At 39.7% G+C, this 20,826-nt stretch overlaps 1 protein-coding gene across 1 annotated transcript in view; it reads right to left on the bottom strand.

The window, feature by feature from the left end:
• The window catches only part of LOC147701284 (alpha-tectorin-like), a 550,081-nt gene that overhangs the window by 195,764 nt on the left and 333,491 nt on the right, over nucleotides 1–20,826 (bottom strand). Inside the window, exons 15-16 of the mRNA XM_086930016.1 lie at nucleotides 19,125–19,390; nucleotides 11,191–11,310 (exon numbers count right to left, since the gene is read on the bottom strand). Of these exons, the coding sequence (XP_086786142.1) occupies nucleotides 11,191–11,310; nucleotides 19,125–19,390 (386 nt within the window). The remainder of the gene's footprint in view (nucleotides 1–11,190; nucleotides 11,311–19,124; nucleotides 19,391–20,826) is intronic.

The following is a 20,826-nucleotide window of genomic DNA, read 5'->3' on the forward strand; positions in this document are numbered from 1 at the left end:
AAACTTAAAATTCCACTCCAGTGAGTGAAACAGTAGGGAAAGTGTTGGATAGCGGAGGGGTAACAGTTACTATTCCCACTCCAGTGAGTGTGACAGTAGGGAAAGTGTTGGATAACGGATGAGTAAAAATTACTATTCCAACTCCAGTGAGTGTAACAGTAGGGACAGTGTTGAATAGCGGAGGGGTAAAAATTACTATTCCCACTCTAGTGAGTGCAACAGTAGGGAAAGTGTTGGATAGCGGAGGGGTAAAAATGACTATTCCCACTCCAGTGAATGCAACAGTAGACAAAGAGTTGGATAGTTGAGGGGTAAACATTACTATTCTCACTCCAGTGAGTGTAACAGTAGGAAAAGTGTTGGATAGTGGGTGGGGGAGAGAGGGGGGGGGGTACAATTTTAAATTCCCACTCCAGTGAGTGCAACAGTAGGGAACGTGTTGGATAGCGGAGGGGTACAAATTACTATTCGCACACCAGTCAATGCAACAGTACAGAAAGTGCTGGATAGCGGTGGGGTAAAAATTACCATCCCCACTCCAGTGAGTGCAACAGTAGGGAACGTGTTGGATTGAGGAGGAGCAACAATTAATATTCTCACTTCAGTCAGTTCTAAATTAAAAACAAACAAAATATTAACAACAAAAATATTCAAAAAACAAAATTAATAAAATATATAAATATGTTAAACATTTAAATACAAATATATTTACTATTAATGAAAAAAAACATATTATAATGTGAAATACATATGAAAAATACCTACTAATATTACATTAAATAAAATAAAAAAATAATTTCAAAACAAATAAATATTTTTAATTAGAAATTATTTAGAAACAAAAACATTACATAAATTTACTTTTTTTTATTTCCTACCCTATGACACCACACAATTCACAACCCACATTTAAATATAAATGTAAACTAAATTTACTTCCTTAAATAACACGATTAAAGAAATATTATTAATTAAAAAACAATTTAAAACTCATAAACATTATTTAACTTCCCACACTTTACCCCGATAAAACCCACAACCCACAGCTAAAATTAAACTGTAAAAAAATTAATTACACAATGAAAACATATTTTTAATTAAAAAACTAATAGGATTTAACAACAAATTATAAAGTAAAATTAAATTACTCCCCACACAGTACCCCTATAACAGTAAAACCCATGCACAAAAAATATAAACAAATACCCAAATAAATATCAATTAATTAATTAGTATTCATGATCAACTAATTTTTAATGAAATAAACGTAAATTACTTTCCACCCTTTACACCATAAACCCCACAACCCACAACAACAAAATCACACAATTACCATAATTAATTTGCAATTAATTAGTTACCATAAATTAACAACTAATACTTAATTAATTAAACATAAATTACTTCCCACCCTTTACCCCATAGACCCCACAACCTGCAGCTAAAAATAAAGACACCATTTCCTTAATTGTCAATCAATTAAATAATATTAATTAAGAACTAATTATTAATTAGTTAAAAATAAATGACTTCCCACACTTTACCCATAATCCCCACAACCCACTCTGAAAAAAATCACCCAATTACCATAATTAGTTAGTTAATATAAATTAACAACCAATGAATAATTTATTACAAATAAATTACTTCCCACAATTAACAATATAAAATCTAAATTAAATAAATTAAAAATAATCATTACATTATTATAATTAAATTACTTCTCACCCTGATTGCCAATAAACCCACAACCCACTACAGAACTAAAAAATGCAAAATGTAATTAAAATAAAATTCATAACTTCTAAAAATGTAACACATATAATAAAAAACCTAAACAATACTTATACAAAAAACATACATCACATAAAATGAAAATATAAACTAAAATACATAACCCTAATTAAAAAATCGATATTTTAAACAACTATATTTTTGCAAACAATAGTAATGGCTTCTAAGTTAGCCAGACAGCGCCACCTTGTAGCTGAAACACCGGTTTTGACAATTAAGTGCATGTACTGCGCACCAGAAGCCACCAGCTCAAATAAAGCACTGGTCACCCCAACAAATTTCTCCCAGACCACCTAAATGCTTGGTGCGTTGCTCTGTCATATGATGAAAATATGATAGGAGTAGAATCTCTAGCACAAAATTAAGTACACTAAAAGACACTTCACTATTGCGTTGGAAAAAGCATATTAGATTCAGTTTGATGAAAATATGATAGGAGTAGAATCTCTAGCACAAAATTAAGCACACCAAAAGACTCTTCACTATTGTGTTGGAAAAAGCATATTAGATTCAGTTTGATACAGATTTGAAAAGAAAATATTGCAGCTCATGCAGACAGTCTATCTTTCCTATATGTACCTCAAGCATTCAAAAAAGAAATATCTTGCAATACATTTCTCCTTTCTGCTTATCATTGTTAATCTAGAAAAACAGAGCAGAAGGAAAATCCAGGATTTTTTCCAGGTGTTTGAACTGCAGTTTTAGTTATGCTCAGTGTGCTGCCTTTCCTCTTCGCTGCTGGCTTAGGCAGCAGGCATTGTGTTGTCAGATCTAAACTGTGGTAAGTTAGTATAGTGGAACGGCTACATCATTTCTTTATTACAGGTGACCAGAGATGTCACAAGTGTATGATTTTTTTCAGGTCATTCAGACCTCCTGTTTGTGGTATTTGTAGTGGATACAAAAATACTCCAGCTCATATTTACTAGGAAATGGTGCAGCGCGGTGCTGCAAGCAATTTTGCAGTGTCGCGGTGCGTCATATAAAAAAAGCAAGGATGCGCCGTAGTCACAAGAATATGGCACACCCCTGTGTTTTCCCTTGCGCCAGCACTCAAAATAGTTGCCGAGCACCAGCGCAGACACCATTGCGCCATTTTGCAAGGGTGCCTGCATTGCAGGGATGATTGTTTATGTGCAGGATGGTGTCATTTCCTGCACATAAACATTCAAAAATATTGATTTGATCCTTCTATGTGTACTGCACAATGACCCACACATAGAAAGAGCAAACATCGAGGAGAAATAAAAGTATTTCTCCTCATTATGCAACTCTAGTGCCTGCTTTCATTGGCATTAGTTTTTAACGCTCCCTCAGATTTACAGATCCTTGTAATTTGGGGCAGTGTCAAAATGCAACGGGTGTTGCATGGAAACGCCCACAGCAACACCCATTGCACACCCCTTTCACGCAGAATGATATATGAAAAGTGGCCGTATTTACAAGCCACTCAAACTTTGTAAATCTGGAGCATAGCGCTACAGGAGCATGGGTAAAAGTGATGGTCTGCATAGCTAAGCATTGCTTTGTACATATGGAGCAGGGCATAGTGCCACCAGAGCATTGATAAACACGTCAACATATTATAGTTATTTTCAATGAATATGACATGAGACTACCTTATTTTCTCCTTGTGATGTATGACAGATTTCAATAAAAGACCGGAGGCTACCATTATACATTATTCTTTAATGCCACTCCACGCAGCACTTTGAAGTATTGTAAAAAGTAGAAAACATTCTAGAATAGAAAATTCAGCACACATAAGAAGTCCATGCAGTGAGTATTCTGCCTCTTTTAACCCTTTCGCTGCGGCGGCTATTCCGCTGCAGCGCTAAGTGGGCGGGGCGGCTGCTCGGCGGCCGCATGCTGGTGACAGAACCGCTCCGTCACCAGCCGCGGTTGAGCTGTGCTGGTGACGGAGCGGTTCCGTCATGACCCGCCCCGCTCATTAAAACTGCTGCGCAGGCGCGAAATCAGCGCCGCGCAGGCGCGGCGGCCGGGCCATGACGGAACCGCTCCGTCATCAGCACAGCCCAAACGTAGCTGATGACGGAGCGGTTCCGTCATAAGCAGGGGAGGGGTTAAATGCTTCTCCTCACAGATAAATAACCTCCCTTTGTTTTTGCTCCGTTTACTGTTTCTTCATAAATATCTTTTTCTGTTTAGAGCTAAGGAATTGCCCTAGAATGGCTTACTACTAGAAGCACTGCGTAACCTTTTTAATTTCCTTTGCCATCACTGTTTCCAATTTATTACTGAGTCCTTGTGGGCTTTTAATGACAATAATTAGGCAATCGCGCTTTCTGTATCAATGAGAATAATAAGGCAAGCACCTCATTGTCTGAAGCGCAGCCTACCTGTTCTCGCTGGGGTGCTACGCCCCTCGATTTTCAAACCCAACCTGCATGGTCTGGCTGCCCGCTCCCACTCCGAGGATTAAAATTATGGGCGACAGGGGCGCTCTACCTCAGTCCCAGCGACACCCTTCTTGCTGGGCCTTCAGGTGCGGCAAGCTGCTATCTGTGGTAGGCCGCATTGACGTTTCAACATTTGAAAAATGCTCACAGCAACAATCTCTGCATGTTGTATGGCACAATTTTGAGTTGGGACGTGAGTATTATGCTCACAGGATACCTATGCTGATAAACGGTTACAGTGCCCCTTCTGTAGCAATAAGCTGACAATTGATCAGTGTGCTGTGTACTTCGAGAAGAACCCAACTCATACAATAACAGAGACTGCTCCTGGGAGTAATTTTAGCACTATTTAAGTTAGTCATATAGCTAAATAAACCTCATCATGTCTGATCAGGGAGAGACCATTAAGACCCAGCAGGGGAACTTTATAAGGACATGATAAAAAGAGTAATTCAGAGTGAAACTTCATTAGGTCATGGCATTAAAAGGTAATCAGAGTGACGAGGCAAGATAGATATTTTCAGGGGGAAACAACCGTTACAACGCAACTTTTCCAACGCAGGATCCATTACATCGTATGCCTTTACAACGCATGACATTACATAGCAGATGCTATTACAACGTAAGTATAGGTAAGTATTTTTTTTTTATTTTTTTTTACATTATTTAATTTATTTAATATTAAAAAAATATATATATATATTAATTTATGTCTTTTAATATAATAAATTAAATATATTAATTTAAGTAATTTTTTAAAATAAGTATGAGTATAGGAGTACATGTTTTGAGGTACTGAGGTATATGTTTTGGGGTTTTTGGGTATTTTTAGGGTTCAGTGTTAGGTTTGGGTTATGGGGTACAGAGGTATTTTTAGGTTTCAGGGCTGGGTTTGGGTTTTGGGGTACAGGGGTATTTTTAGGTTTCAGGGCTGGGTTTGCGTTTTGGGGTACATGGGTATTTTTAGATTTCAGGGCTGGGTTTGGGTTTGGGTTTTGGGGTACACAGGGGTATTTTTAGGTTTCAGTGCTGGGTTTGGGTTTTGGGGTACAGGGGTATTTTTAGGGTTCAGGGCTGGGTTTGGGTTTTGGGGTACAGGGGTATTTTTAGGTTTCATGACTGGATTTGGGTTTTGGGGTACAGGGGTATTTTTAGGGTTCAGGGCTGGGTTTGGGTTTTGGGGTAGAGGTATTTTTAGGTTTCAGGGCTGGGTTTGAGTTTTCGGGTACAGGGGTATTTTTAGGGTTCAGGGCTGGGTTTGGGTTTTGGGGTACAGGGGTATTTTTAGGGTTCAGGGCTGGGTTTGGGTTTTGGGGTACAGGGGTATTTTTAGGGTTCAGGGCTGGGTTTGGGTTTTGGGGGACGGGTATTTTTAGGTTTCAGGGCTGGGTTTGGGTTTTGGGGTACAGGGGTATTTTTAGGTTTCAGGGCTGGGTTTGGGTTTTGGGGTACAGGGGTATTTTTAGGGTTCAGGGCTGGGTTTGGGTTTTGGGGTACAGGGGTATTTTTAGGTTTCAGGGCTGGGTTTGGGTTTTGGGGTACAGGGGTATTTTTTAGGGTTCAGGGCTGGGTTTGGGTTTTGGGGTACAGGGGTATTTTTAGGTATCAGGGCTGGGTTTGGGTTTTGGGGTACAGGGGTATTTTTAGGGTTTAGTTTTAAAATAAATCTTTTAATTTAAATAAAAAAATTAATGTTAATAATTTTAATATTTATTAATAATACTTCTTTATTAATAATAGTTCTTTTAAAAATAAACTTAAAGTAATATATGTACAAAATAATTATTTAAAAATAATTTAATTGATTAAATTAATTACATTAAAATTAATTACATTTAAAAAAAAAAAAAAACTTACCTATACTTACGTTGTAATGGCATGCGTTGTAATAGCATCTGCTATGTAATGTCATGCGTTGTAAAGCCAAGCGATGTAATGGATCCTGCGTTGTAAAAAATGCGTTGTAACGGTGTGCGTTGTAAAATTTCGCGTTGTAACGTCATACATCCATTTTCAGGTGAATACTTCTCTCAGGTTGGCAAAGGAGATAAAAGGAAGAAAAGGGTAAACGTATACAAAAAGGGGCAACAACTTCCATAAAAATGGAATGCTTAAGTACCTCACAGAGTTTGGGAGGGCGAAGCACCTCAAAATATATGGATGTCTCACAGAACACAAAAATTAAGGATGTCCGATGCAGCACAGGGGATTCAGATGCCACAGACGGCAATCCGAATTCTGAGGTTGGGGATGAAGAGCCCCTTAATGAGAGCCCATGTGATGAGTATGCTCTGGATTTAGATCAAGATGATCTTGATGAGGAAGAGCTCTTTAGGGAGTCAGATTCCCCCTCTGCTTCCAATGCTACCATTAAGCACCTATTAGGAGGGGAAATGTTCTCGCTGGATAGTATCAGGCACTCATGTATGGCTGAATGGTGGCTGCAAGACCACGTAGCTACATTTATAGAACAACGGATAGGTAATCCACTTGATAAAGGGGCACAACATGTTTTGAGGGCCAAGTGTTCCAGGCCAGGAATTCAGGATAAGGTTTGTCTTACCCAAAAGATTGATCAAGAGTTAATAACGTTTTTGTTTAAATTGGGTCTGGACCCTAGAAAAAGTCTTGAGAGGTCCCTTAAGTCATGCCACGATGCCTGCTCGATGTAGTTGGGCCACTGTTTGGAATTATAGATATAGTGGAGGAGACTCACACCAATGACCTCCCCCGAGGGTGGAGCCAAAGAGCCTTAGTATTCTAAGGGAATGCTAACCCTGCGCTAAATAAAGAAAGACGCAAGGTCATTTTGATGAAACAGCCCTAAGCTTGGTGACCTGCTGGAAAAAGAGCCATCAAAGATCCCAAAAGGCGTTCTATTTGGGGAAGACATGATTAAACAATAAGCAAATATGTGGCTACATTTACAGATCTTTATCCCCTTCACAGCTGGGAAAATTCCCATGCCCGGCTGGGGGGTGGTGGGGGGGGGGTGTGCACAGCGCCCCTGTGCTCATGACGAGGTCAGCTCATCATGAGCCACGGTGGTCGTGTGATCATGACGAGCTTAGCTCGTCATGACCACACCCGTTTCTTTAGAACGTTCGCACAGCAGAGGAATTAGCCCAGCGTGCGAGCGTTCTAAAGGTCATGACGAGCTGAGCTCGTCATGAGCACATGAGCACCGTGGCTCATGACGAGCTGGGCTCGTCATGAGATTCGAAGGTGTTAAAAGGCGCAGAGTAATATGTTTTTGGATGGACCGACAAAAGGGGATGTTCAGCTGGCTGTGACACTCAGAGTTTCCACTTTAACTTCAGACAACCAAGAGGTTTCGGAAGAGGTTACCAAGTCAGAAGCTTTCAGACTGGATCCTTTTACTCACAGAGAGGTCGTGTCAATTGGGAAGAGGAAATAAGTCAAGAGGAGAGGGCTCGTCTGATACCTTGGTGAGTACTGCAATATTACCTTCTTTCCCGGAAAAGGTAGGGGTTCACCTCAGATGTTTTTCCCACCTCGGGGAGACTATATCACAGGACTGTAGGGTCTTGCAAAATGTCCATGGGTAAAGGTTAGCATTTTTGCAAAGAGCCCTTTCTGTTAGTTATCCCAAGAGAGTTATCCTTACCCGCTGCACAACAGAGGGTTGTAGAGGAGGAGGTGAAAACCGTGTTACAGAAGGGAGTGATAGTTCTGATATCCTTAGAGAGCAAGGTTTCCATGAGTACCTTGTTCTTGGTGGGAAAGAAGGACACATTGTAGAGACCAGTAATAAATCTGAGAGACCTAAACTGGTTCCTATCGTACATATATTTCAAGATGGAAGGCATCCATCTTTTGAGGGATATGCTGTTAAGTAAAGATTGGTTAGTCAAATTAGACCTTAAAGATGTCTCCTTCACAAATCCTATGGCTAGGGAATCCCAAGCTTACCTTCAGTTTACCTGTCTGGGTTGTCTTTATCAGTTCCGTGCACTACCCTTTGGCCTCTCATTGGCACCGTGGTATTTTATCAAGGTAATGAGAGCTCTAGCCTCCTACCTGAGGGAAAACGGAGTTAGGATGATTGTTGATCTGGATGATCTACTCATTATGTCCCAACGCCGAGTACAGATTTTGTGGGACTTGTCCTGGATCATGTCACTCCTGGAAGATTTGGGATTCATTGTTAACAGGGAGAAATCTGTCTTATTTTCTTCCAGGGTCCTAGAATTCTTCTGTATCACTATACTGTGAAAGTAATGCTGCTTTTATCTCAAATTCCGGAAAGAGAAAAGGTTTGCCCTCAAACAGGAGTATTTAACATTGCAGGAATTGGCCAGACTACTACGTCTTCTTTCATCATCTATCCAGGCAAATTTCCACGGCCCGTTGCATTATCGGGGCTTGCAGAGGGTAAAAGCCAAGGTCCTTTGGAAAATTCTATAGTATGGAGACAAAGTATACCTGGACAAGGATCAGATTTGCCTTAGTGGTTGGAGAATCTGGATGCCTGGAATGGAAGGGCGATGTTTGGATGTTCCTCAGACTTTATACTTAAATAGGATGCCAACTCGATAGGCTGGGGTGCAAGCCTGGGTGTTCAAGATACTGGTGGCTTGTGGTCACACGTGGAGAGAGCGCATCATATGAATTATTTAGTGCTGACAGCATGTCTTTATGCCCTTATGAGTTTCAGGCATTGTTTACAAGGTAGAGCAGTTTTGTTAAAGATGGACAATGTTTCTGCAGAAGCGTATATAAATCGTTTAGGTGGTACGAGATCTACAGACTTATCAGACTTAGCACAAAGCTTTGGATTTTTTGCATAGAACACAAGATCAACCACAGCGCAAAACTTTTTACCTGGGAAGGTGAATGCTTCTGCAGACTGGAATTCAAGATTCTTACAGGATTTCAGCTAATGGAAATTGAACAATTTTGTTTTTAGCTGGCAAACTCAGTTTTAGGGCCCCCTAGAGTTGGATCTTTTTGCTAGCAGGCTGATGTTTCAGCTGGAAGATTATTACAGCTGGATGCCAGAGCTCGTGTTCTAGTGGTGAATGCTTTCCTTCAGACTTGCAGGGAACTAATGCATATGCATTTCCCCCTTTACAATGATTCAGAGAGTTCTCCAGAAGGTAAGGCAAGAGAGCTGCTTAATTATCTTCATAACTCATTTTTGGGTCTCACAAGCATGGTTCCCAATGACCTTGGAACTTGCTTGCAACATTCCCTTTTTCCTTTCGGCTCTACCAGGTCTCTGCAAAGCACAAACAGGGAGGAACATCATTTGGTGTTGACAGGGACTTTGAACCTTCTTTCCTGGAAAGTATCAGGAGATCTAGATCTTCTGTAAGAGCTGATGAGCTCTTACAGGAGTCCTGGGCTCCAGGTACACCCAGTAGATACAGTGAAATCTGTATGTCATGGGTTCATTGGTGCTTGGAAGCAAATTTGAACCTGTGTGGGCTCCTGTAATTCAGGTGGTTAATTTACTTGTGGACCAGGTTAATAGAGGACTTAGCTATAGCATGATAAACTGCTATAGGTTGGCAATCTCTGCATTGCTTTGTTTAGTTAACAGCAGATCTGTTGGAAATAATGTTTTCATCTGTAGAGTGCTTAAAAGCATCAGATTGAGGGGATTCCCAAAGCTGGGTGTGATGGTCTTTGGGACGTTAATTTAGGCGTTTCATTATTTTTATCTTGGCATGCTAATAGATATATAGATTGAAGAGGCTTCTGTTGAAGTTAGCCTCTTTACTTTCAAACAGTATCAGATGCTAAGGCCTTGGAGGTAAGTCACAGGCTTTATGATACCTTTGATGTTACCTTTGAGATAAACAGAAGAACAAGGACTATGTCCGAATCCACATTTGGACCTGCTTTTGAATCCTGAATAAATCTCTGTGTTGTGAATTGCATGAAGAATTATGACCCCAGGATAAGTAAATTCAGACCGGATGGGTCCGATCAGCTTCTGTTTTCTTTTGTTAACCCTTTTTAAAGTGGTTACCACAACTAAAATTGCAGAGTGGGTAAAATGCATTATGCAACAAGCTGGTGTAGATTTACAAAAACTCCAGGCTCATTTTATGAGGGGGCAATGGCTAGCCAGTGTTTCTTCAAGGGTGGTAAAATGGAGAATATTATGAAGGTGGATTATTGGTCCAATTTCTCCACCTTTGCATGGAATTATTGTAAGCCAAATGAACATATATCTGAAGTAATGTTGAAGGAATACCAACATGTATAATAGTAGCATCCGGTCTTGTAATGAAATAGGTATTCTCCAAATTTAATGACAAGAGATTCTGAATTTCATTAAAGACACTGAGGCTAACATTATCCCACCCTCCCTGTCCTGTTTACTGGTTTTAAAAATAAATACATGAATAAAATATAATTAATAAAATCGTAGCAAAGAAATTCGTAGTACTTGAAAATGCTAATGAAATATTTAATAGCGATTATAATTTTCTGTATACTGATTACATTGTAATGAGCTTGTGAAATTCGCATTAACCTTGTTTATTTCTGATTAATAATGTTTTTTGCTGTAACTCTAATATTTTCCTATTTAGTCTAGAAAATACCTACTTGTTTGGTACATTTATGGAGAGATCCTTATAAATCGTTTTCATGTTCAAAAGGATTTGTTTTCTTCATTCATGGGTACTTGTTCCTTCTTTCGGTTTTGATGGATTTGGCATTTCAAAACAGGCAGAATACTCACTGCATGGACTTTAATGTGTGCCAAATATTCTGTTAGGGATAGTTTTCTTTGTGATGTATACTAATTTCAAGAACTTTGTGGAGTAGCATTAAAGGAATAAGGCATAATGGTAGTCTCCATGTCTTTAATGAAACTCAGATTATCTTGTCATAACATTTGGAGGATTGCTATTTCACTTGCTTCTGGCAGGCTGATGGAAGTTCATGTTACAATAAAATGTATAACTTGCGATTCCAGCAGAATTTTTTTTTGTCTTACCGTAGTTGGCCTTCTGATGGTCATCGTAATCATAATAGCAGAAGCACCCGAATTCCCCGTTGCGCTCGCCGCACCATTCTGAGCCTGTACACATCAACGGCTCGCATGGATCCTCCTCCGCTGTGGGCATGTACAACATTATTTAACCGATACAAGTGCATTCAAAGTTAATGACAATTACTTATGGGCATCAGAAACTAAGCATAGTGTGGAGTACCAGGCACTGTCTCACAGAGATACGAGATGCCTTCTCTTTTGTATATCTTTGAAATTAATCTGATTCCTCTGGAGAAGCTAATGATGTGGTGAATGTCCCAAATATTTTGTTACCTGTATAATTGACATCCACAGAACAAGACAAAGGATGGAAGAGGCACGAAGGCATGAAGGATAAATGCCCTCTTACCGATACAGGTCATAATTGTCCTGCCACCCCACTGAGATTATTGGAGATAAAGTTGAAAGTAATGACATGCTGCCATTTTACCTAAAAGAGCAGGGATTGATGGTCCTTAAGTTTTAAAAAAAACCTCTAAAAAACCTAAATTGCAATTTGATGGTGAGAGGAGCATTTTGTACAACCTACTCTACAACAGACATGACTGAATAGTTTAACTCTCCATTTCAGACCTAAAAGAACATAGATTAAGGAATACAAAATAGTTTTCATGGTGTGCTTCACTTCGTACTTCACATTGCGCTAGTGAAGTTTCTTTAAAGTGCTGTTAATAACAGGCGTTCTCCACGGGGAATCTTTATTTATAGTCATAAACACTGAATTGCTCTGTCCAAGTGTGGGATCCCAGAGTGTTTCTTTGCTAAATGCAGGAGTTGGGGAACAACCATTGACAAGGCCACTCCAGAGCAATCAAGATCATCCTCACTTTGGGGCAGATTTGGCGCTGACGCAAGGAAACTGACGCATCTGCATAGATGCGTCAGTTTCCTTGCGTCAGCGCCGAATGTCCTTCCGCCACTATGGAGGCACTGTATTTACAATAGAGTGCTCCATGGTGCAAGGATTATCAGATATGCCAGAAATTCTGGTATATCTGTTGGTGCAAAAGTGATGCCTTGCTGGAGTTGCTCATGAAAGTGACGCAACTTCAGCTATGCGCCACAATAGATGGGTGAATCCCATTCAAAAAGCCCTGTGTTATTCCTTATGCTTGGTCTGAACGGCATAGGGATTTTGATGCAGTGAAGATCTTGTAGATTTCACTGCATCAGTTCTACATGGCTTTTTGCGTGGGAACGCCCACACTGCATAGCTGACATAGGTATAATGTGATGCAGGTCTTTAAAACGTGACCCATCTCCCTAGATGCGTCACGTTGTAAATGGCCCGCAACATTTACGCCTCGGCTGCGTCAGAATAATGATGCACTGGCCGTGTAAAAGTCACGCAAAGTGCTTGTAAATCTGCCCCTTTATCTCTTATGAGCTTGTTGATCACAGATGAAATCAGGGTCATTGGAAGAAATGCATACTTAAACTTCCTTGACCAGCTCATCAAGAGGGCATTCTCCAGAGTGCCTGGAATCCAAAACCTTGATGTGTAAATTGGCCATGTTTTTTGTTTTTTGTGTTTGTGAAAATATGTATGTGGTTGAAAACCTCATCCTCAAAAGTTGTTCATGCACTGTGTCATTTAGAACCCATTCATCATTCTCTTGATATTCCCTACATAGAGAGTTTGCGTCTGAAATCCAGACACCAAGAACCGGAGCTAGTGTGATGTGCAAATTTAGGCAATATGACATGCCCAGATTGCCTGCCCCTCTATAAATATGGCTCTGTATGGTGCACAAACAAGAAGTAAAAACAGAGTTGAGAAGCAGAGAACAATGGGAAGAAAAGGGCACACTCAAGAAGCAACAAACATAGAAAAAAAGATAGAAAACCATGGGTAGAATCGGAGGAAAAAGGCACAAGGCAATAGGTACTAAAGACAGAGAGAGAGGGAGAATAAGAGAGAGATATCGATCGAGAAAGAGGAATGTCAGAGAGAGAGAGAGAACAAAAGTAGACATGATAGGTGCAAGGTGAGACCCTTAGGCGCAAGACCTTGCGCCTCATTTATGAAAACTGTTGCATTGCTGCATGAAAACAGCAAAGCAACAGTTTTCACTGCACCCTCTGGCGAAACAATGGATGCGCCATATTTAATGTACGGCGCTCCATGTCGCAAGGAGTTACAGACACGTCAGTATTTCAGACTTATCTGTAGGCGCAAAAGTGAGGTAATTGCTTGGGCGTATCTGAAAACAGACGCAACTCCAGCAATGTGTCCTTTCATAAGGGGTGAGACCCATGTGAAAGGGCCTGCATCAGTCTTACGCCTGCTGTGAGGCAGTAGTAAGTTTTTGACTCAGTGGCGTTCCAGAAGTGGCACAGTGAAATCTGATAGATTTCACTGCGCCACTTCTACGAGGCTTTGTTGCAATGGAACGCCCACCCTGCATACTATATACCTGATGCAGGTATAATGTAGCGCAGGGGTTTACAAAGTGAAGCATCTACCTAGAAGCATCACTTTGAAAATATTGTGTAACATGGCAAATTCTTTACGCCGCCGCTGCGTCACAAAAAGTAATGTAGCAGTGGCGCAAAAGTGTTGCAAGGGGCTCATAAATAAGTCCCGTTATCGGGACACAGTTCCAGACACAGCAAAGTCTCCAAATATGCAGGATGCCATTAAACCTTGTAGTGATGAGATTTGATGGACGAATGGTTGTTTCCGGACAATGACTGGGTCTTCAGCAGAACCCCCTCTCCCTTCCCCACCCAGAGCTGAGAGCTGACAGTGGTTACTGATGCATCGGGAAACATCCATTACCTCGCAATACCTTTACAACACAACTTTTGCAATGCAAGTACAACACATGCCATTAAATGCATGTCATTAACCCTTTCGCTGCGGCGGCAATTCCGTTGCAGCGCTAAGGGTGTGGGGTGGCCGCCCGGCGCTCTGACGCTTATGACGGAACTGCTCTGTCATGGCCCTCGGGTGGGCTGTGTTTGTGACGGAGCAGTTCCGTCATGGCCCGCCCGTTCTTTAGAACGTCAGCGCAGGCGCAAAATCAGCGCCGCGCAGGCGTGACGAGCGGGCCATGACAGAACCGCTCCACCACCAGCACAGCCCACCCGAGGACCATGATTGAGCGGTTCCGTCATAAGCGTGGGAGGGGTTGAAATGCATGCCATTACAACGTATGCCATTACAACACATGTCATCACAACGAATTACAAGGTAAGTAATGGAGAATGTTAAGTTTTAGGGTGGGTATGGGTTTAGGAGTAGTTGGGAATAGTGACTTTTACCCCTACACTATCCAACACTTTCCCTACTGTTGCACTCACTGGAGGGGATATAGTAATGTTCACCCCTACATTATCCAACACTTTCCCTACTGTTGCACTCACTGGAGTGGGATAAGTAATTTTTACTCCTACGCTATCCAACACTTTCCCTACTGTTACACTCACTGGAGTGGGAAAAGTAAAGTTTACCCATCCGCTATCCAATATTTTCCCATTCTGTTGCACTCACTGGAGTTGGAATAATACATTTTAACCCTCCGCTATTGAAAACTTTCCCTACTGTTGCACTCAGTGGAGTGGGAATAGTAATTGTTACTCCTCCGCTATCCAGCACTTTCCCTACTGCTGCACTCACTGGAGTAGGAATAGTGATTTTTACCCCTCCGCTATCCAGCACTTTCCCTACTGTTGCACTCACTGGAGAGGGAATAGTATTTTTTCCCCTCAACTATCCAACACTTTCCCTACTGTTGCACTCACTGGAGTGGGAAAAGTAATTTTTAGCCCTACACTATCCAATACTTTCCCTACTGTTGCACTCACTGTAGTGGGAATAGTAATTGGAGTGGGAATAGTAATTTTTACACCTTCGCTATCGAACACTTTCCCTACTGTTGTACTCACTGGAGTTGGAATAGTAAATGTAAGTATTCCGCTATCCTACCTTTTCCCAACTGTTGTATTTATTGTATTGCAAAATGTGCGTTTTTTTAAATAGTTACATGTTTTAATAAATTATAGAATGATTATTTTGTATTTTAAATCATTAATATATGTCTATATTTTATTTTTATATAATTAAATTTTTTTTTAAATTAAATAAAGATAATAGTTAATAAATTATTTTAAAGTAAATATATGTATATGTATAAATGATTATGTTTGTGTGTTTAATTTTTTTTGATGGTTTATTTTTTATATACAGTTAAAATATATCTTAAATGTAATTCATTTTGTTAAAGATTATATTAATATGTTATATAGTTAACATATATTATTTTATTCTATTTATATTGTTAAATCTATATGCGTTACATCTTTATTTTTAACTTGAATATTTTTGATTCAATATTTTTGTACTTACCTGTTAAGGTATCGGAGTTGATATTTCTGTAGTTGATATTTTTTCTCTCGATGTTTAGAACATCGATGTTTTAGCATCAATATTCTATCAATGCACCCTCTGGGAACCCAAGAGAACACTGAGGTTTTACATAGACTATACTAAAGAACAATTTGTTCTTTGTAGGGCTCTCTAGAGCGAATGAAGGCAAAGGTGTGCAGAAGAAAACCATCTTCCTCTGGATTGTGCACCAAATTAATAACTGTTATGCACTGGCTAAAAAGCAACGTCCAAAAGGACTGTGTGATAATGCTCCCAGGGCTAAAGCCTAAAGCTACTACGCTCACACACACGGTTCCTGTCCAAGACATCTCCCCATGTCCTTCCCTACATTCATAAACCACTATTGTCTCGATAGTCAGGTTCACTATGAGAGGGGCATTTTGCCTGCTTTGTCCTGCTGGACTATCCGGTTTGAATCCATTCAAACACCCACCTCCAAATAGGTACTACTTTGGAATCTATTACAAAGGTGATGAATCTGCAGCGAGAGATCTAGGAAGAATAAGTTATTACCTTCAGTAATACCCTTTCTGGTAGAGACTCTATCTAGCTTTCATCCTCACAATTCTGTGGTTGGCCTCTATCCTTAAATAAGATCCGAAGTCTAGGAATGTGCACATTGGTTACACCACATTGCTTTTGGGGCTCTGTGTCTGGGGAAACAATGCCTGAAAGCAACTGCTGTTAGCACATGTCATTTCTATAAAAGGTGAAGGAATATGTGACAAGATAGGGTCTCTACCAGAAGCAGTATTGCCGTAGGCAAGTAACTTATTCATATGTAAGAAGAAAATTAAAATGCCCCCATAAAGTAATTAGTTACAAAATGTATTTTAGGTAGTTAGTATTGAACACTTTTAAAAAAATGTAGGGGCATATTATCAAGGGTGGCGATAGGGAATTTTCGCCGCTTTAATTCTATCGCCCTATTAGTAAGCTGTCGCTAACAGCAGTTGGCGACAGCTTTTAGGTGATAGCGAGCGGTTTGGGGCCCGCTTTGCATGTTAGCGATATTTATCGCTAATGACATGCAAAGTGGGCGTACCCAAACTGTTAGCGACTGAAAACAGTCGTTAACATCGCTATCACCTATTAGCAAGGCAGGCGTAACGATGGAAATATTCGTGCTAAGCGCGAAAATCTCTAAATACTAACACCTGCCCAGACCAGTTCTTGGCCATGTTATCCAATGGGAGGTAAATAACATGGCTAAGAGCATTTCGTCGCTAATGCGTGAATAATCGCTGTATTCTCACCGATATTCACAAATTTCACCGCTATCGCCAGAAAATGTACCGCTTTGGAGAAAAACATTGCTAATAGCACTTTATCTCAGCAATAAATTTCGGCGATGCTCAGCGATAAAAAAATCGTTGCTAAGCCTATTTAGCGATAAATATCGCTACTTGTTGGTAATATGCCCCGTAGTTCTCAATGTGTCGTGACATGCAGAGAGATTCCTGAGTTTTATTTCACTGAAAACCATTACAGTAGCAAATACCTATTACTCGATAAATCTTTCCTTTTCAGAATTAGCATATATACTTTCAAGGATAAATATTTTCAAAGATAGAAGTGAAAACCTAGCTCTTCCTTTTGTTGTTTAAAAAGCCATTGTAAATCTACTGACAGCTTAACTTTCACTCTCTGATGGCTCTTGCAGTAGGCATAAAGTTGTTATAACTCATCTGTAATAGCATATTACATTAGAGTAGTGATGTAATTGTCTTATTACTGTGACTAGGGATGTCACACTAGACTTTAATAAGAAAAGATAAGACATTCCTAAATAGTAACTACAGGCTTTCATGTGGTATACATCAGTAAGTAAGTGCAGTTTAGATCTGGAGTTAAACCTGTAAATGCCTGAAAGCTGTATTTATATGCCTCAGATTTTCACTTATTGTCTCTAGGGTATACTCACAAATGCCATATTCTAGTACTGGCAAGTATTGGCTAATTAGCGTACAGTTAAGTCTGAGGTCATATAAAAGACCTGCAGTCCGTGCTTTGATCACAGGTTTGCTGGAACGCACAACAACATACTCAACAGAGCCAATAGTTCTAGCTTTAATGTGAAGATGCATGCAAACACAGAGATGTAGAAATATATTTTCATTCAATATCACACAAATGCTAAATCAACAGGCATTGCCAATGTTTGGGGTGGTGGCCGTGGTATAGGTTTGGTGTTGGTGGTATTCATGATGGTGATAATGTTACTATTGGCAATAATATTGGTAGTGGGGTTACAATTAGTGTTGGTATGGATAGTTGTGTGGAATTGGTGGTGGTGATGTTGGTACTGGCATTGGTGACAGTATTGGTGATAGTGGTATTAATTATTTTAATGATGGGTGGTGTTAGTGTTATTGGTGGCATTGGTTGAGGTGTGATGGTGGTGGTGCAATATAGGTGAAATTATTATTGGTATTATGGCATTGTGGTAATGATGGTTGTGGTATTGGGTTTTGTTGAATTGGTGGGTATGCGAAATTGGTGGAGCACTGGTGGTGAAATTGTGGTAGTGATACTGGTATTGGTGGTGGTGGCATTGGTGGTGATACTGGTGGGACTGTGGTGGTATCATTACTAGTTGTGGTATTAGTGGTTATAATTATGGCACAATGTTATTGATGTTGGTGACATTGGTGCTACTGGCATTAATGTTATTGGTAGTAGTGGTGGCTGTAATGGTGGTGGCATTGGTGACAATACTGGTGTTGGTGGTAGCACTTGTGGTGTTATTGATGGAATTGGTGGTGTTGTGATACTGGTCAAGGTGTGGTATGTGGTTGTTGTGTGGTATTGGAGGTGGCTTGAGATTCGTGTTGGTATGGTATAGTTGGTTGTGGTATTGTAGTAGTTGGTGGTGTTGTATTAGTTCTGGTGATGTATTATTCTTGGTGGTGGTAGTGAGATTGATATGGTGGTGGGATTGGTGGGTGGCAGTTTTGGTGGTAGTGCTGATGGTGATATTGATATGTGCACCGGTAGTGGTATTACATGTGTGAGATAAATACATAAATGTAACAGTTTGATAGTTAAGTGTCCTTTTTAAATGTGAAATAGTCTGTCATTAATTGCAATGAATTGCAATGCATTGACTACATAGGATGTGTTCAGACACAACAAACAGCCATTAGCATGAGGTATGACAGAACTATGCCTTATAAAATTGGCACAAAGGCCTGGAGTTTGTCTGTAACAAGACCTGAACGCTCTACCTATAGTGCGGGCATTAAGAAAATGGTGAGGAAAGTAGAAATCTTTCACTTTTTGATCTTGAAAATTCTGTTCACAAATTTTAAAATGTGTTAATGACAGCAGATAATGTTCAAAACATTTTAACAATTTGCACATCAAACATAATACATGATACTTCTTTTAAGAAGAGGAAACATATAATTGGGGTAACATAAGAAAGGCCTTTCATTAGGCAGAGCTATAAGAAAAAAACATAACACAACAGGAAACATCTTACGGCACTGAACCAAGGCTCGCCATGGTGGAACCATCACTCCATGGAGCTTGCACACCTCTTCGTAGGATGCCAGAGCTTCACACAGCATTCCATCCTCCAGTCCATGGTGGCAAATGTCATATTTACATGAAGCGTAGAACGGAGCTGGGTCTTCATGCCAGTGGCACTCCGCAAATGGTCCAGAGCGGTTGGTTAGGATATCACAAGACTTATCCCTACCTTGGGGGCTCTGGCACACTGATAGCAGAGTGGCTTCATCTTTACATCTAGAAGGAAACTGACATTAGTTGAAATTCCATACAAATATTTTAAAATGCTGATTAAAATGCTACATTTAAGCAGCAACATTTTTTGCCAAATACATTTGTACATTGGATGCGTTTCAGAATGTGAAATGTTCTCAATAAATGTCTCTTGTTACAGGGTGAGTTGGAAGTGCATTAACCTATTAGCAGATATCTAGCTAAGGTGTATGTTTAGTGGCTAATATGTCAGCACCAGTAAATGTGGATTCCGCTTTCAGTTTCTTCACTTGAAGGCCAATCTGTTTATATGCGGAGTCCTCTGCACCTACCGCAGAGTCCCCACAGTCGTAATCTTACTATTAATATTTAGTTTGTGAATACAAAAAAACTAATTCAACTTATACAAATGTCTACATTTACCTTTTTGAATCAGGGCCTTTATGTGGATCTTGCCCAAAATAAAGTTAGCTCCTTGTGTCTTAAGGGATCCTTAAAAACAGGCAAAACATTGCTGTAAAGGATAATAGCTATGGAGAAACTAAGATTTCTGAAATAAAACATCCATGTTGTTCCATAGGCCAATCATGTGCCGCTCTAAGGATTCATTATCTAGAATTTGCATATTTCAACAAAATGGTGTTTCAGGCTTAAATGGACCAAATAATACTACCACAGATTATGCTTCATTTGCTTTTTCTTGTCACATAATGTGGATATCCCTGCCACTAAAACATAATGTGAGTGGCACTGACAACGGTAATGCGCTGCAGAAACCCATATTTCATATGTAGCTGTGAAATATTTTTCATATGTCATTGTTCCTTGTGAAATATGGGGTTTAAACCACTGTATTTTGTGCAATAAACACACCCAAACATGTACTATATAGAGGATTGCTGACCTTTAAGTGTGTCTTTATTTCATTGCCTTTCTATGTTGTTTTAATCTGCACTTCAATCACCTGCCATATATTCAATATACCACTTATCAGCTGCAAACTTTTTAAAAAAAGTAGGTCGCCTTTATATCCTCATCAACATTTTTAACTCATTCATTTGCATTTCTGTTAATATTCAAGGTCTCCCTCAATACATTAATCTTTCAAATTCCCAAAACAGTATTATAGACTGGACATTAAGTTAGTCACCAATACATATTTGTTTTATTACTGTAATTTCATAACATACAAGATGGCCAATCCATCCTCAGCGTTCAATCCCATAGGTTCTCGAATTTCCAATCCAGTTATGTTTTGGACTCCAGCTTCCTCAGTTCAAGAATTCAATCAACTCCATTTAGATATTTTTCCATCCCATCTATCACAAAAATGTTAACATTTGTCTTCTATTTTCATGAGAGTCTTGATAATGGTTAGCCACTGCATATGACATACCTCACTGTAATGATTGTGCTCCCCACATTACTATCGTAGCACAGCAATATTCCGGAATGAAAGA

The sequence above is a fragment of the Lissotriton vulgaris genome, chromosome 7 (assembly GCF_964263255.1).
Source record: "Lissotriton vulgaris chromosome 7, aLisVul1.2, whole genome shotgun sequence".
In the NCBI taxonomy this organism is placed as follows: domain Eukaryota; kingdom Metazoa; phylum Chordata; class Amphibia; order Caudata; family Salamandridae; genus Lissotriton; species Lissotriton vulgaris.